The 17,109-nt window shown below is 39.2% G+C and overlaps 1 protein-coding gene across 4 annotated transcripts in view; it reads right to left on the reverse strand.

Annotated features, from left to right (window-relative positions):
- Positions 1–17,109, reverse strand: part of MND1 (meiotic nuclear divisions 1) — a 57,760-nt gene that overhangs the window by 6,387 nt on the left and 34,264 nt on the right. Inside the window, exons 7-8 of one of the 4 annotated variants that reach the window (XM_027676893.1) lie at positions 10,816–10,860; positions 8,872–9,123 (exon numbers count right to left, since the gene is read on the reverse strand). The exons of the other annotated variants lie outside the window; for them this stretch is intronic. Coding sequence (XP_027532694.1) covers positions 9,017–9,123; positions 10,816–10,860 — 152 coding nt within the window. The 3' untranslated portion in view covers positions 8,872–9,016. Of the gene's footprint in view, positions 1–8,871; positions 9,124–10,815; positions 10,861–17,109 lie in introns of those variants that run through there. 4 annotated transcript variants of the gene reach the window in all.

Genomic DNA, 17,109 nt, shown 5'->3' on the forward strand with positions numbered 1-17,109 from the left:
TAATCTCTGAGCAATCACAAGTTTTCCTCGAGAGAAGCTCCACACTGTACTACAGATTACTGGGCTCTGCCTTGGCATCAAGTGCTCTGGCTGAAACGCATCCTGGGGCCCAGCTGTAAAAAGAAATGAGCAGTGAGGGAAAGGCCAGAAGCATGATATCCAGCAGCATCTTGCATTGCACTGCCTCCCAGACCCACTGCAAAGAGCGCTCCAGCAAAGTTATTCTGTTTTGATAAAAATCAGGTGCAATTCAAGAAGTTTTAGCCAAAAGATAAGATGGAAGCCAAACACCAAGGAATTCTGGAGCATGAATCTCACAGATTTTTATCCCTAAAGTGAAAAGTAGTGATTTAAACTCAAAAGGCAGAAAGGAGTGGGAGAAGGAAATTGCGGGTGTGAAACCCTGGTCACACTTGGTGGAGGTGAATGAAGATAAGAATCCTGATTCCCTAGAGTTGAGCAGGGTTCAAGCAAAAAGGGAATTTTACTAGGTTGAGCAGAGGGATTCCTAAAAAGGAAATGATTTTCCTCCTTCTCATCAAAAAAAGGTTGTTCCAGTGAAAGTTACCATGGAAACCGATTTTGAGAATAACAAGAAAGCATCTATGGTACAGAGCTTATTTTAAAGGACAGCGAACTATCAGCATCCCATTCCCCTAACTGGACTGATAACCTGACCAGATGACCCAAAGAACAAAAATAACACATTTTAAAGCAGCATGGAATGGTGATGCTAAATGGAACAGTCACAGCTTCCTATTGCTGTGCTTTTATGACCTTCAAAGCTATGGACATGGGACTCACCATGCAAAAGCCAGAGACAGGTGAGCGCCTCTGTTTGAGTTAGTTCATTCAGGCTGTCATTTTCTTTTATGTCATTCAGTTTTACTATGAAGGAGTTGGTTTTTCCCCTGGCAGTCTGAAAATTCCCAGCTGTCAAATGCAAGGGCACATGTGACTGGCCAAAGTGAGGAGGGCAGCACTCCTGGTCATCACAGTGCCTTAGCACTCAGGTTATTTTGCTTCTTCCTGTAGTTGCCGCACAGACAAGGGAAACAGAAATGCCTGCTACCCCAAGGCAGCAGAGGTAGGAGGGACCCCTAGGATGTCTCTCAACATATAATGTTAAAATGTTCAGAGTAGAAGTCATGAGGTTTTTTTCCTTCCACTCATCTTCAGTCTTTGCTCTGTTTTGCATTTACTTTCTATTTTTATTCCTTCTCCTTGAACTATGAAGGCTGAGGGATAGGAGGCTGCACACAGACTTCAAAAGAGAAATACACAGACATGGGCTCTAAAATAAAGGGAATAATGTTCTACTAGCACTGCCACAAATATTTTTCACACAAGGCTATCAAGAGCTTTTCAGCTTTCCAGATACAAGGCTGTTCTCTGCACACCAGTAACGGAGGAGCAGTATCTCTGCTCACAGCCACCCAGAGCACTGGAAGAAGAACCTCACAGCCCAAACTCCTGGGGCCAGTCTCTAACGGCTCAAACCCAAGATAAGATGACACCTGTCAGGTGGAGCAAGGACAAGTGGCAAACCCTGGGCTTTTTCAGGATGTGAGCACAGAAGTCGATGAGAAAATATATTAACCTAATCAGATCTGGATGCTTTTTGAAGTACTCAGAAATCAAGCAAGCTGTAAGGACTTCACTGCAGAAATGTTTCTTTTTCAAGGAGACTGATTCTGCTCAGAAGGTTCTTTCTCTGCTGGCTTCTTGGCAAAATTTCTCTCATTTTAGTAAAAGCTAAGGCCCTGTGACCCTCCATCATTGCTATCATTCATACCAGAGGTGACAGAACTGTGCAATTAGCATTGGTGTGGTAAACAAAACTAAAGCCCCTGAAATACGAACCCTGAAAAACATCACATATCAAGTAGGTAGCTTGACATCAAATGGTTTCTTTCAGTAACTCCATAGTACACCTGCAAGCCTAGTCCTTCGAATTTTAATTGTAAATTATTGTTTACACTATTGCATACTAATTTATGATGCAAAATTACTTGCATCAGAGTACAACTATTCACCACTCGCAAAGATAAGCATTTGTCAGGGTAAATCCGTCAAAAATGAAGCTGTCTGGAAGAGCAAAGAGGGAAACTGCTATCAAAGGTGGATCTAAGCATAGGTCTTGCTTGTGCTTTTTAAGCAGTGAACTCTCCTCCCTCTGGCCTTAATTCAGGATGGAGACATACTAAGCAATAATAGTAACAATAAAAAGGCAAAAAACTTTACAAAAACCTGTCACTATTGTTTTCTGTCTGGTTCCTACCAAAAGCTGGATGATGCAGCTGGTGGGTTGGTATAGGAAATATTTGCACAGCAAGTCAGGAATTAATGCTTTTCATTTACGGTTTTCTAATTTGGGAAGTTGGTTCAAACCAGAGGTTAGACAATGCCCACTCTGTTGGCTCAAGACTGACGAGGCAAAAGTCTAAAGTGAACCAAAAATTTGAAATTAAATTCCCCTTTTTCCATTTCCCCAAGTTGCTATCAAGTTATCAGTCAAATTTGCCTATCTGTAAAGGCCCTTTAATAGAAAGTTCTCTCCATTTTGGTTACTAGCATAAGCATTGAAGAAAGAGTAAGAATGAAAATATGCAATCCCAAAATGCAGATTTTAGATCATGCCTACTTGAAAGAGTGAAGACATATGTCCTACTCAGACATGCATAGTTCCCCTAGGTTTGTACAATCTTCTAATTATTTAAATAGTTAATGACAAGGAAAGGCTCCTGCACTTTTTTTTTGGTGGTGGTTTTGTTAAAGAAGAAGACAGCTTCAAGAAGAACGCAGATGTGATATCCAATTTTGAACATAACATTTTAATTTGAAATTTTGATTTTGAATTATTTTAGCTATTTTCACTTTTACCACCTCCAATCTAAGGTCAGAACAGCAAACCAGCACTTTTATAACAGCTGAACTTGAAAAGACCATAAAAGTTGATGGACTCTATCTTGAAGCTGCTTCGTTCAATGTAGCTGTTTGAAAAAAATTACTCATTCACTGAATCTTTGATGGTATTTACACCAAAAATGGGACATATCATCCAGGCTTCTTGCCTTTCACCAGATGATAGAGACTGGTGTTTTGGAGTGTAACTTTCTTGAGTGTTATTTCTTACATATCCTTTTCAAACAGGTACAATATTAACGACCATGGAATAACAAACAGGTCTGTTGCAGAGCCTTGTTTTTTTTTTTTTTTAATGACTGATCTCAGAAATAGACCTACTTTTAAAAACATAGTGAAGAGCATATTGTCTAGAATACATTTCAGGACAAAAGAAAGCCCACAGAGGAATATAGTTTATTATGATGATTAATTGATGTCCATGCAAAAATTAATCAAAAAGCATCTGCCAGCATAACACGGAAAAAAAATCTGATTCAATATATACTTAATTTTTTTCTGAGAAACTGAAAACAAAGTATGAAAATTTGACTTTTATCTTCCTTCAAAAATCCTCCAGAATGCTAGGACCGGCAAGAGGCATTATTTTGCATGGTTAGTAATGGTAATGTAAGAAAACATGATGTAATTGACTTTTTTGCTCTCCTTTTTTTTCTAAGCAGAAAGGGGAAGAGAGAAAACATTAATATTTTTCCCACTGTAGACTGCAAAAATGAGGAAAAAAATTATGTTTTTGCACCTCAACATAAAAATCTCATCTCCAGAATGCCACTGAGGTGCAGCCTTGAAGGAAGGTGACATGATCAAAGGTGTCCAGGGAAAGAGGTGGATCCCTGTAAGACACTGCTTCAGTATGCAGGTGGTAACTCAGGCCCTTCTCACTTCAAACACAACTTCTTTCTCCACTGGCTTTCTCTAGAAGCCACAATTTTAAACAACTTTTCCTTTTGGGGTCCAGCTGCAGCACAGCTGAGGTTCATCATCTTATGTGAAAAAAGGTGCCCCTCGGACTGCTTACAGGATTTACTTTAGCACTGGTTGCCAACAGATCAGTAAGTTTTTTTGAACTTGATGGAGTGTATTTTAAAATGAAGTTTTGCATGTAGAAAGGCTCATTGTTCCTCATAATAACTTGGGTTTTCATCAAACACTGGAAACAGAAAATTACCCAGCAGGTTTTGCTTGAAAACTGTTCTTTATAAATACTTCAGCAGTTATTTTTTTTAATAAGGAAAATTTTTCTGATTAGGTTAGGTAGCAATTGAATGACCACATTATCCATAGCATAAAAACTGTTCATTGATTTCTGGGGCATTATAAAGCTTCTCACGTGACCCTGAAAAGTTCAGTGGTGGTGTTTGCAGATGTTTTTGCCCTCTAGTCTTCTTGACGTGCAACCTTCTGCACCTACAGTTTAAAAAGACAATTCTAACGTATAGATGCTCGCCTTCCTGTATGCCTGTGCACTGGAAGGTGAGTGTGCTGACAGGCATGTCAGCAAGAGGAGGAGTAAGACAGACAACCATCTGTACAGACTGTAGTGCGTTGCTTGTTCAGCCTACATAGTTTCTGTAAGCAGATCTGAAAGGAAAATGACAGTGGAGGGGTGGAAGATAAAACACGAATGGGACAAGGAGAAAAAGAAGATGAAGAGAAAGGCTATCCCTGCTGTGAAGGCAGACCCCTTAAGCACAAGAATACTTAGGGACTGTGTCTAGATGGCAACTAACTGCAAATGGAAGAACCCGGTCACATGTGTGACACTGAGGATTAGTTGAGGACTTCACTTATTGAAGTCCCTGTTCCTTCTCACTGAAATGATTCACACACCGTTCCACCTCAGCTCCAGCAATGCTGCCTCACATGTACTCCATCACCAGCAGGCACTAAATGCTTCTAGGTCTTCTACAGTCATCTTTGACATCTTTCCTTCCTCTTCCTCCCCCCAGCATGCTCTGCCCCTTCTCAGGTCCCTAAACTGGCAGGTGGGAAAAGGAAAGCCTGTATTTATCAGGCAGCCAGCCAAGCAGAACAGATAAACTGTGAGCTCGTACCACAGCCCCTCAAGAGAAAATCTGGATGAAATCTCTGGGTAATTTAAGAACACTGGGAGGGAAAAGGAGGAGATAAATGACAGAAAACATGACTGTACAAACCTCACCTCTACAAGAAACAAGGTAAAGATAAGCACCAGTCACATCACCCAACTAGTGAATATATGCCTGGGTGACAGAAGGACTTGATTGCTCTTGCATCAAAGTTCTTAATCACCATCACAAGCTGGGTTTCTTTTCCCCTTATTCTCCCAATAAGTTTCAGTTCCAGCTTTGCCACGTGATCATAGGATCACTGTGACATTTGCGTCAGAGCCTGGATTCTCCCTTTTAAAACACTCCCAACAGTAATGACATTTCAGATGATGCATTAATGAAAGGCTTAGCACCCGATTTATGTCAAAACATAAACCTTTGTGACTGTTAAGATTTAACACTCTGCAAGCACCACAAAGGGAGTCCTAGAGTTCATGCTTGGTGTTGTATGGAGCATGCAGATGGCTCGTTAAAAGAAAAGCCAAGGAAGAATGGGCTGTATCAGGGCAGACATAGTCAGCAAAATGTCTTTAAACTAGTAATGTTTCCCAGCAGATCAGGTAGAAACAAATATTTTCTCTTGTGTCTAGGTTGCTTCACAGTGGCTAATCAGCATCAGCCCCAAAGAGCAGGCAACACTTCAGCCTGGTACTGTAGAGATAAACTCCTCAAGAGATTATTTTGAAAAGCTAGACCTGATACTGTTCCTGTCAGAGCTACAGACTCTGCTAAAAACAACTGCCTTTGATTTTCCCACATTGCACTAGTAGCTGCTTTAATTATAAAACTGAATTGTAGTACGGGCCTGACCTCCTGACTTAGCTCTAACAGTTGAAAATATTTACCTTATATGGGCAAAAACCCCTATAGGGCAGAAGAAAAAAAAAAGAAAAAAGAGGAAGACATATACATAAAATAGCTGTGACATAACCACAAGAATAACAGTAGAAGTGAGCATTTAAACTCCATCGTTTTCATGTTAGATTCTTCAGAAATATTCCAGATTCTACCTCAGGAAAACTCTGAAGAAACAAATTGGGACACAAGATCAGGTTGAGTGTTTTCATTTTTGCTACAGACTAATAGCCAAAAACATATCAGGAGAAGGAAAATAATTTTAACTGTTACTGACTTTTAACTCAGCAGAAAACAAAAGTCTCAGCTTCTCTTAAAAATTAAAGTGAACACACATCTCAAACCACACAATCCTACATGGTTTCATACTGTGGGATTTAGTATTTTACTCCATATCTTTTTAAGAAGAAAAGCTTCCAAAAGTGGGCAGATGCAGCAGTCTGAAAGTGTCTTGGAATATTCAAGACATACAAATTGTCTCTTTTTGTCTCAGAAAGGATCTGGCTTTGCTTTTCACGTTGAAATTCATCTACACTAAAAATGCAGAATCATGAGAAAGGTAGCACAAAATAAATCTATTCCACCAGAGGAACAAAGCGTCAGTTTCTGACAATGCACCACCTTTTCCCTTCCTCTCTATAGCTTAGAAATTTCGGTTCTGGCTGTTCCAAAATTGTGTCCTTACAGAAGCAGACATATTCTCTGCCAGGCTTGCTAACCAACACCAGCAGTAGGAAACAGGACCAGAAAACAGAGTGCAACTGCATGTCTATATGCTATGGTGTACTTGTAAAATAAACCCAAAACTCTACAGAAAATTATATTATTAGAAATGCCTTGCACTTTAACTGCTTAACTTTTGTGTCCAAAGCAAAGGGACTGTGTTTGGCATTTTAAAGGTACTGCTCATGCTGGCTGAATGCACTATCTCTAAGCAAATCTATCTCAACTACAGTTATTTAAATGATATTTATTATATTTAATGGTTTTATTACAGTCCCATGTGGGCTGACTGTAGTATCTCTAAGCAAATCTATCTCAAGTACAGTTATTTAGATCATATTTAATGGTTTATTATAGCCCACAATGCTTTTACCGTACAAACAGGAAGCCACAATATTGCAGCTAAACTTACATAGCTGGTCATCTTCATTTCCTTCTTGAATTTGGAAAGTAGCCAAAGCAGTAAAATCAGTAAGAAACCCTCATCCCTACAGGTACCAGAGGAAGTCTTGATGCACTAGCCACTACAGGCCACAAATTACATGAGGCTCCCTGACAAGTAGAAGGTTGGCCAGGTGAAAGTGATTCTAAGAAGCAAAAAACATCAATAAGTTAATGTCCTCAATGTTCCTTCATACAAACAAGCCTTTTGAGTCATCATCATCTCTAGCGTATGGCAGTTATGTGCTCTCAAACGCAGATGTGTCAAAGAGCTTCTGACACCTGTTAGGCGGTACAGAATAGTCACAGAAAAACCCAGGTGTTTAGCCAAACAAACAAAAAAAATCGCCAGAGATATACTACAAAAAAACACCCCAAAAATCTCGTTCTTTACTGTTTCCCAGCACAAAATCCAGGAGCAAGAACAACCACAAGCTACACGTGCACCGATACTTTGGTTTGGCACCGCCACGTAGCTTTGCTGCACAGCACCCCCTTCACCGGGCAGAAGCCAGGCCTGGCAAGGAGCACTGCACCCAGCTCAGCACCACCGCCTTGCATGACACCTTTATCAGTCAGCAGGTGTATTAAGTGCCTAACACTCTGTATGTTAAATACTGGACTTATTAGGAATAAAGTCTTTCCAAACACATAAAAGGAAACATCTCCTTTGCAATTTTAAGCACGGTGACATTTTACTATGTGCCAGGCATCACATACATTTTCCTTAGGCAACAGATAACTTGCTACGCTACCTCTTTGAGAGGAAAATCTTCCACTTGCTATCTTCCCAATAACTTTGCTGTCTTCACAGACATGAGATGACAATTGCCAGGGGCATAGCTGAAATCCTGGGATTTTAACATGTGCTGAGCTGATAGGAAACTTTTTAATTGGAAAGGTCACAGGAGACAGATTTCTGGGCGTATCTCCAGCTAAATGTCACCTTTTCAGCAATACTCTCATCAGAGGTTACATAAAAGGCAGACAGACACTTTTCAGTGATACATACGTCTACCTGGCAGCAGGCCTGCCTGCCTCCTAAGGGTAAAGCATCCAGGGATGTACAGCAGAAATGCTGTCTTACAATCCACAGCTGTGGAAGGTAAAGACCAGTCTGTAAGTTCTCACCTGTCTTTCTATAGCCACGTACTGACCAGAAGTTGATACAAAGCGAGGTGCCTGTGAAATTTCACCAAACAAAAATAAGACAAAATCTGTTATTATTTTGGTTGGTTGCTTTTTTAGCCTGAAATTGGAAAATGCGCATAAACCCAAAGGTGCTTGATTTTGAACAGCAAATTGAATTCAGTCTCTCACATCACAAATCTCGGTGCACTGGTCTGAATAAATGGGTACTCTTCAGTCTCCCTTCTATGCAGTTATACTCTCGACCAGAGCTTTCTCAGTGTCCAATCCAATATATTTGCTGGAACAGATTCAGCTCTGATGATGTCCAACAACCAAAATTTTGTCACTAAACATACAAGTAGTTCTAGCAACACAATAAAAAACAACCTGAAATCAGACCTCAGCCTTTCTGCTCACACCCTTACTGCCTCACTGTTTTTCATTAACTGATTATGCCTCTTTTCTATTTCATTGGTGAGATGAGGGAAAAATTCATTCTATTCCATATTGTCTCCTGCTGTTCTTTCTCCAAAGCCTTCAACATATTTAAACATAAATCCCTGGAGGTTCTAGCTTAAGCAAAGGAAGAGCTGAATCAGGATTCTATAATAATTATTCCCTATAACCTCTGTCCATTCTAAGTCTGTCTCACAGAAGAAACCAAGATATTTACTATCTGCAGAGTACAAGACAAAAAAATGCAACAAATATTTTTAGAATTTTATTAACTTTAACAAAAACAGCAAATTAAAGGGTTGTCAGTTTTTTGGAGAGGACTTAGATACACATTTAAATGTGAATTGCAAATTTTTAACACATTATGTACAACTGTGTCAGTCATCAACAGAACACTAATCAATGTAATCCAAATCTTCCGGGATTCCAAAACCTTTATCAATTCTGCTCTCTTCAAATCCAAATTTACGTTTGGCCCAGGACTTTATTGAAAAGATGTTATCTGTGAACAGAATGAAAACCATTCAGCTTTGAATATTTAGGAAAGCATGAATTATAGTCTTGGCTACAACAAAATCCTTCCATTTAAAATATCTCTTGTGTGTCTGAGAAAGGTACATAGTGGGAAACATCATTACTAAGTAGATTTAGAACAGAAAACAGAACGCTTTTGTTAATAACATAATTTTACTCAGTAAAGTTCTAAGTAAAATATTTCCTCTTTTTTGGATGTTTTCTTTATCTTTCCTTGCTCCTCTTTTATAAGGAGACTGAAAGGTATGATTACAGTGTAAGCCTGCTATAGTGATGAGGTAAGTGTGAATATGCATAGTATTTTATAGGTCCTTCTTCAACTAGACACCTACTGACTGTCTACAACTGCAAAATTTAGATTTAAATTAGTTATAAAGTCCTTTGTAGTCCCATGTGTTTGTTCAGACACTGTACATTTTTTGAAAGTTAAATAAAAGACATTCAAGAAGCTTTATTTTAATCAGCACTTCTCTTTTAGCTTTAACATATACATTTTCTTCAATTTAACATAATTTTTCACTGCAGTATTGACTGAAACTCATTACGTCATTTCTAAAACCCATTATGTCATTTCTAACACCCATAAATTGCAGCATTCCTTAAGAGAGTAAATGTTCTCTGTCTGCACACCTTAGAAATATTTTCTTTAACCATCACACCTTTGGTTTTAAAACTGTCTCTTCAAAAGAAAAATATGCTACAACATATAACCTAATTGTCTAATTAAATAGCAAAGTACTTTCTACAGGCTGAGGCATAGCTCCTTTACCTCACTTGAGGCCTTGAGAACAACAGCCTGTCATCAACAGCAGAAAGCCCTGACAACAGAATTCCCAGAAGTTATTTTCAAATCCATAATTTTATTTGCCCATATGCAGTAAACAACCCAGTGCAAATGAAGATATAAAATAATAATAGTCAAAAGAATAAGAAAATTGTATCCTGCTGCATTTGTCATAACCAATGATAGTGAGCAGTCCATCAGTAGGTCAATTCTAGACAAAAAATTACAAATAACATTCTAAATAATTTAAAAAAAATAAGGACATACAAATTGCTTGCTCTGCAAAATGGAAATGCAATATAGCAAAGCTAAGCAACAACAGAAAATTGAGTTAAACTTCCACGTGAACGTTATCACAATAATCTTCCTCAAAACTGTGCAGCATTTTTCCTGCATGTCAAAGCTGATGAATTAGTTTGAGAAATATCTAGTTTATATCAGCATCCATCACATGGTAGTAGCAATAAAGTTCCACAAAGCATTCTTTAAAAACAGATGAACATTCAGAATAGAATTAAACTTTCTGAATACCTAGGCACCACCATTGCCAGTCTCTATTGTTTTTCTGATTGTGAGAGATTTTAACTCTAACAAGGAAATGAGCTGCAGGTTTTAACACAGTGTGCAAGACAGCACCAGAAGGACAAATCTATTACGTCATATGAAGTACCTTCAGTAATTAAACTCAGCAGATGTAGTCTTTATTTTGAATCATAATAGTTTATAAGCAAAATAAATTTCTGTATGTTTTTGAAGTGAGGACTATCCAACATCAAATTTAAAAATTTAATCAAATTCTTAAATAAAATTCTTAACCATGAGTAGGTCTTTTACTGAAATTGCTCAAGTGTGAAGTTATGTCACTGCAATACACACCAGTCCATCTATTGGCTGCCTCCTTGGCCACTTTGTTTGTTTGGCCTGAAACAGAGAAAAACACCAACAACAATAAAAGCATACATCACATTAAATCATCCCACAGTTTCAAGACACGGAGATTAAATTTTTAGTGATGTCATTTTTAGGAAACCACACAATATAGGGAAGTTATTCCACTGCTTCCAAATACTTCTTTTGTTTTACACTTTCAAGGCTTCAGCAAGCACAAAGCTAGGTTAAAGAAAAACAGGATCAAGGAATATAAAAGATACCATATGAACAAATGTGAGTTTTTAAAAGTGTATTTTAAAATAAAACAATCCTACTTTGGCTTGCCTGGGGGCTTAATTTTCTGCAGCAAGACTAGAACTAGATACATGGCCTGAAGATACTAGAGGCAACGGAGATGGAAAATATTTCGGAATTCTCTCTATACATAAGTAATCCATCGCATGGGTATGCATGATTCCATATACATAAGGAAAATGACAAGGCACCAGTCTATTACACTAATCCAAAAGTTTATCATATAGCTCTGGAAGGTCTCCCAGGCTTTAAGAACCCCCTCAATGAAATGAAGACAAAATAATGTTTCTGGTTATTAAACTTGGCTTACTGTCCTTACCACCACTCCAGAATTAAATATATAACAGTAATTTACCATTACTACAAATAGCTTTTGTATAGCTTCCATGAAGCAAAACTATCAAGAAAAATTCCTCCTAGATCACCTTGCTCCCATTAAAATAAGTACTGAATCAACTCAAGCAGGTTGGTTTGTAATGTGGGAATTTATCAGAATCATTATGGTTCTCACGCCTACACATAACTTAGTTATTCGCAGTTAGTCTTGTTAGTACTTGCATGATAATACTCATTTGAATGGTCAGCATGAAATTTGTCTTCAGGGGTTGCTTACAAGTGAATATACGATCAGGTATCTATTGTTATACAGATTATACTTCAAGTAAAATTAAATTATGTTCAAAAATCACCTGCTAGCACACAGGAAGGTAAGCATTCATTATTCTAACCTTAATACTTCAGTAACTGATGTGAAAAATGTTTAAATTGGAGTAATATGACATTTCAAAACCAGTGTAGTTTCTAAAATGGTCTACAATTAGAAAGTTTGGGCAAAGCATGAAGAAAAGCAAAGAAGATGGGCCAAAAAAAGAGTGGGTGAGAAGATGGCATTTCTGCTTGCCTGCATGCATCAGAAATTCAAGTTGTTCCTAGCTTGAGAGAGATATTCCTTTTTTCCTTTGCTGACTGCTAGTTGCCACCTCCACTTGTTCAGTTCCATGACTGGCAGTGCTGACAACATATTTGCAGCTAATGGCATTTGGAACGGTACTGTAGTTAACCTAACTGGTTCAAACCACTACACCCTACTTAAAGCAAGTCTGCAGAGTAAGAGTTTTCACTGGTCAAGATTTAAAATGTTAGTTGTGATACTTCCCTCAGCATTTTTCTGAAATTCTACAGTAAAAGTTGAAAGCTGTATTTGACTCCAAGTAATGAAGTTTGAAATGAAGTGGGGAAAAATAGGATAGCATTAAACTCATGGATCCAGAGCTGCAAGGTGACAGCATTCTGATGGCAGGGGAGCCAACCTACTCCGCAGCATTTGTATGGTCTCAGCAGAAAGTTCTGCTTTGCTGGAAGCAGCTAACCAGCCTTGCTCTGTGCTTCTCCATCCCACAGCAGCTTTAAATTCATGCAGCTTTCAGCACACAGCTCTGTGCTTAAAGCCCAGTGGCCATATAATACAGTACATTAAAAAAAAAAAACAAACAGCGGCAGCAAGGTGCATCGTCATCCTGCAAACATTGCTCATGTATGTCAAAATATACATATGTGATCATGTGTTCTGAAAATGTGACTGCATACCTCAGTCAGAGAAAAGGCTGAGGTGACCAACAGATATATAGGCTGGGCAAGAGGGTAGTTAGAATGGCAGCTGCTGCCTATAACTGAGCTGTGGCTAGAAATGAAAACATGGTAGTGAGAGCAGAAAGCTATAGTGGGGAAATCCCACAGTGGGCATCAGTTTCAACGACTTCAATAGCAGAGAAAAAAGATAAAATAATAAAAACTAAACCAAACAAAAACTTCTGAGAGTAAAAGCTATACAAATAAAATGAAGAAATATTTTAACCGTGGCATTCTTTCCATGCACCACCTGGGACTGATCACAGACTGGCAGCAAAGTGTCATGGTAGAAGCATGGAAGGATCCACAAGGCAGAACTTCAGGATGGTGAAGGTGACATTCAAAAATCTGTCTGAATATCAAAGAAGAGGACTCAGTCTTTCAGAAATTGGGATGACATATCCCCCATGTTACTTTGCTGCCAAAGGACTCAGAGTTGGGGAAAAGAAAGCCACTTGCAAAGCCTCAGGCACATCACATGTCCCAGAAACACATTCACAAGAGGCTGAGGCAAATGTTTGCTGCTTGCTATTTCACATTACTTCATGCCTATGATACATCCATGTATATGATAGCACTACAGGGATGCAGATATAGATTTATTCTACCAAACAGAAAGTTGCCTATACCATCAGGCATATTTTATCAACAGCAATGTCAGCTATCTTGGCAAATTGCAAGACACTTATGTTTTCCTCATGTCCAGCCTGAGCAAGCTCATGCAAACAAGACAGATTGCACTGTCTGTTGACATCAAGTGAGACTGTCAGTGTCCCTGCTGCAGGATGGCACTGCAGTCTACTTAACCACTATTTCCTTCACTTAAATTTTCCCTTCACATTTCTTTTTTTAATTTGGGGTGCAGGAAACATACCTCATCCATCTTCAGAAACTACTATGTCATCTCACCTCAGTTGCTGCCTCTTGGCTACAGGCAGAGCCTTTAGCTATCTCAAGGCAAAATGTAATCCTTTGGGATCAGGCTTAACCTTGCCTACAATTCCACTGCGTGATCTTGTGTGCTGTAACCAACACCATGCCTGGAAGAGGAACAAGACAGGCTTTGGTAGTCATGGACCTGCGTCACCTGAAGACAGCAGCCACATCTGCATCATCACCAACCATCTTCCAGAGGCCTCCAACTCCGTCACAAGAACTGACAGAAATAAAGGAATCCGCACCTTGACTGCTTTCTGGAAGCCTTTTATAGTTGCTTGTTGGGACTTTCACTGGTTTCATCATCTGTATGTGTACATGCATGGAGGATGAGGGAAAGGAGAAGTAGTAAAGCAGACACCTCCCGGACACACCTACTTTATATATGGGTGTAACTAACTCAAAGTCATGCTACTTCTGATTGCCTATTCTCTAGCTCCAGAGGATCACACAGGCATTGGACTTCTGGATTTTAGACTGCACTGAAAAAAGAAAGTTCAAGATCTAAAGACAGCAATAGCATGGGAACTTAAAAATGTATACTCCAAAGAAGAATCAGGACACCAACTGTGTGATCTGTAAAAAGGAGAAACGCAGACACAGCATTAAGGGCAACTGGTTAATTGCCAAAACCACCACTACCATTGGGTCCCAAACTTGGCTGAAGTCCTGCTGATCCTCCTACTGACCAAAGCTGCTCTAACTGAACTTGATTTTTGGCAGCTACTAAATAGTGCTCCAGTAGTGAAGCTGCACAAAACAATGAAAAGGCCAAATATGCAGTAGAGGTGAGCAATACAGGAAGCAACCTTTTCCAGATGCTTCCAAATGTTCTCCTTACCATTACACTCTAGTTACACTCTATCTATACATCTGCACATAGGCTGACAATATATACAATTGCTGTCTGGAAACAACAAAATTATCCATTTGTTCTGGGCATTACATATTTATTTCACCTACGTGTATGACAATGCATCCATAGACCTTCCCACTCCCAAGTCTGCAGGATACAAGTCATTTATTTGGCTGAGGCACTCACTTGTATCCTCTGCAGAAGAATTTCAGGCACATTTGGCATTTTCTAAGAAAGAAAATGGAAGCTTGCTTTTTCTCTCCAAAACTGAACAAAAGCAACCGCTGTGCGTACAGCAATGCAAGGCCCAGGAACAGCATGACTTGCGATGCTAGTCTGTTATGTTAGCAAAACATACTTGGAAATATGCCCTAAACAGTGAAAGGTTAAGGGTCAGTAAGTTAATTTTGACCAATCCTCATGGAAGTCTCTTCTTCCCTCAACTCCAGGTATTTCTGGAGAACTGCAGGGAATTCAAAAAGCCCAGATTCTGGGAGCTGAACCATTATCCTAAGCAACTGTGATTGTCCTTATCACAGGCGGAATCCCTTGTATTCCCATAGAATAAAGCAATGGTAGGGACAGGAAGGTCCAAGGGGAGGGTATTTTGGAGCAAGGCCAGGAGACAGAGCTGACAAAAGGACACATGGACACCAGTCGGAGATGCAGCAAGGAGCCTTATAAAGTAAATGAACTGCACATGGTCAGGAGTGAAGGCCAGCAGCACAAAACATTTACACAGAATGTTTCTGAACAAATCTGAACTGGCAATACATATTGACTCAAATCTTAGCACAGTAAGGCCACAATGTTTCTGATCTGGCTCAGGAAGCCCCACAGTCATTCTCAGCATACTGTAGAACTACAGCTTCCTTTTTCCTTTCTTCTTTCTCCTTTCCTCCTTCCCCCAGATTCTCTCCCTTTTTTTTCGTGGAATGGGAAAGTGGTAGGAATTAAAAGTCCTATTTGCATTCCAAAAACGAAGGGCCAAAAGCTGTCGAATCTCAAGTATTTCCACAGGAGGGGAAAACCACTACATGCCTCCTTGACACAATATATATACTAAGTTAGTGTTGCTATGAGACTTTGGATACTTTCACAGGTGAAAAACAATTGTGATAGCAACAACCACCACCATCTCCTCACAAACGTTTTCCAAATCTACTTTCAGGTTCTTCCTAAAAGCCTTTTTAAGTCCTGCACATATCATACAGAAATATTAAGGACTCAGCCATGGAATAGAATTCAGCTCTAAAGACAACATAAAGTTCCAATACCTATAGTAAAAAAAAAATTTCAACAGCCAGAACCAGCGCACAACCACATATTATCTTGGAAACGCACAAGGAACTGTAGCGTTCTTTGATCTCCTAGATCCTACTCTGGCATTTTCAGGATAACTTTAAGGATTATTGTAAGTAATGTTTTTATGTATAAAAAAACCTTCAAGGTCCAGGAACCCCTATTTCCATAGAATAACTAAAGCTAATTGTATTTATACAGCTAGCACACCTTGGTGCCACTTTGGACCTACCACAGCTAATGCCACAAGAAAATTGTATGGATTTCCTCACTTAAAAGGCACACAACTGCAGAGGGAACCAGCACTTTATCAAGGAGACAGTCACCCATCAGCCTGTGGGACTGTTAGCAGATACATACAAAATGTAACTGCAGCCTTCAGCATGTGGGTGAGGGAGTAATTTTACAGTGTGAATCACAATTCTTCTGCATGGAATGCAGAGAACAGCTGTAACTGTTCTCAGGGACCAGTGAGGATTATTAGCCCAAAGGTTCTCAATCTATCTCGTGAAACTGGTCAGGGTAAATTAATTGCATTAGGTGCATTTGAATTCCTGTAATAATTCTGCATTCACTTAGACTGAATTCAAAGATGAAAAATGGCAACTAACATAAGAAGTGTATGTGAACTTGAATCTCTGATGATTCAGATTATCTGTTGCCTTCTGCAGAGAGTTATCTGTTCTCCTGCACACAGGCTGCCCTCACTTGTCCAGAATGATCACACTGGGACAGATCTATGTTTCCCTACCTCTCCTGGAGCAGCATCACTATAATATCATCCTGTGATGCATAGTTTTCAAAATTTTTCCTACTAATGAAAATATCTCATGCAAATAAAGGGTCCATCTCTAAAGGCCAGGATAGAAGGTGAACATAGAAATTATACACCTGTCATCCACAGAAAGTACAAAATATAGTTGCCTAGTAAGTCCTACTGACATGCCCATTCACAAACTGACATCAGAGACTGATCAAGAGACTGTAGCTTACCATTGGAGACTATTTATGTGGCTATTATGTGGCTTCTTAAAAGTTCATATTCAAGTATCCTCAAGAATAAGTAGTCTGTGACACTGTCAACAGGGTGAATTGCAACGTGGCAAGAGCTTTAGAAGAATGTTTTGTAATCATGTATTAGGCAGAGACACGTCCACAATACTGGAAATCTTTACCTTCCCCCATGCTTCCCAAAGAGGTGTTTTCTCTTATAAGCAGAATAAAGAGCTGCTGTGCAGAAAAGTGATAGCACATCACAATTC

This window comes from Neopelma chrysocephalum, unplaced genomic scaffold (assembly GCF_003984885.1).
Source record: "Neopelma chrysocephalum unplaced genomic scaffold, ASM398488v2 Primary Assembly neopelma1_42b, whole genome shotgun sequence".
Classification (NCBI taxonomy): Eukaryota; Metazoa; Chordata; class Aves; order Passeriformes; family Pipridae; genus Neopelma; species Neopelma chrysocephalum.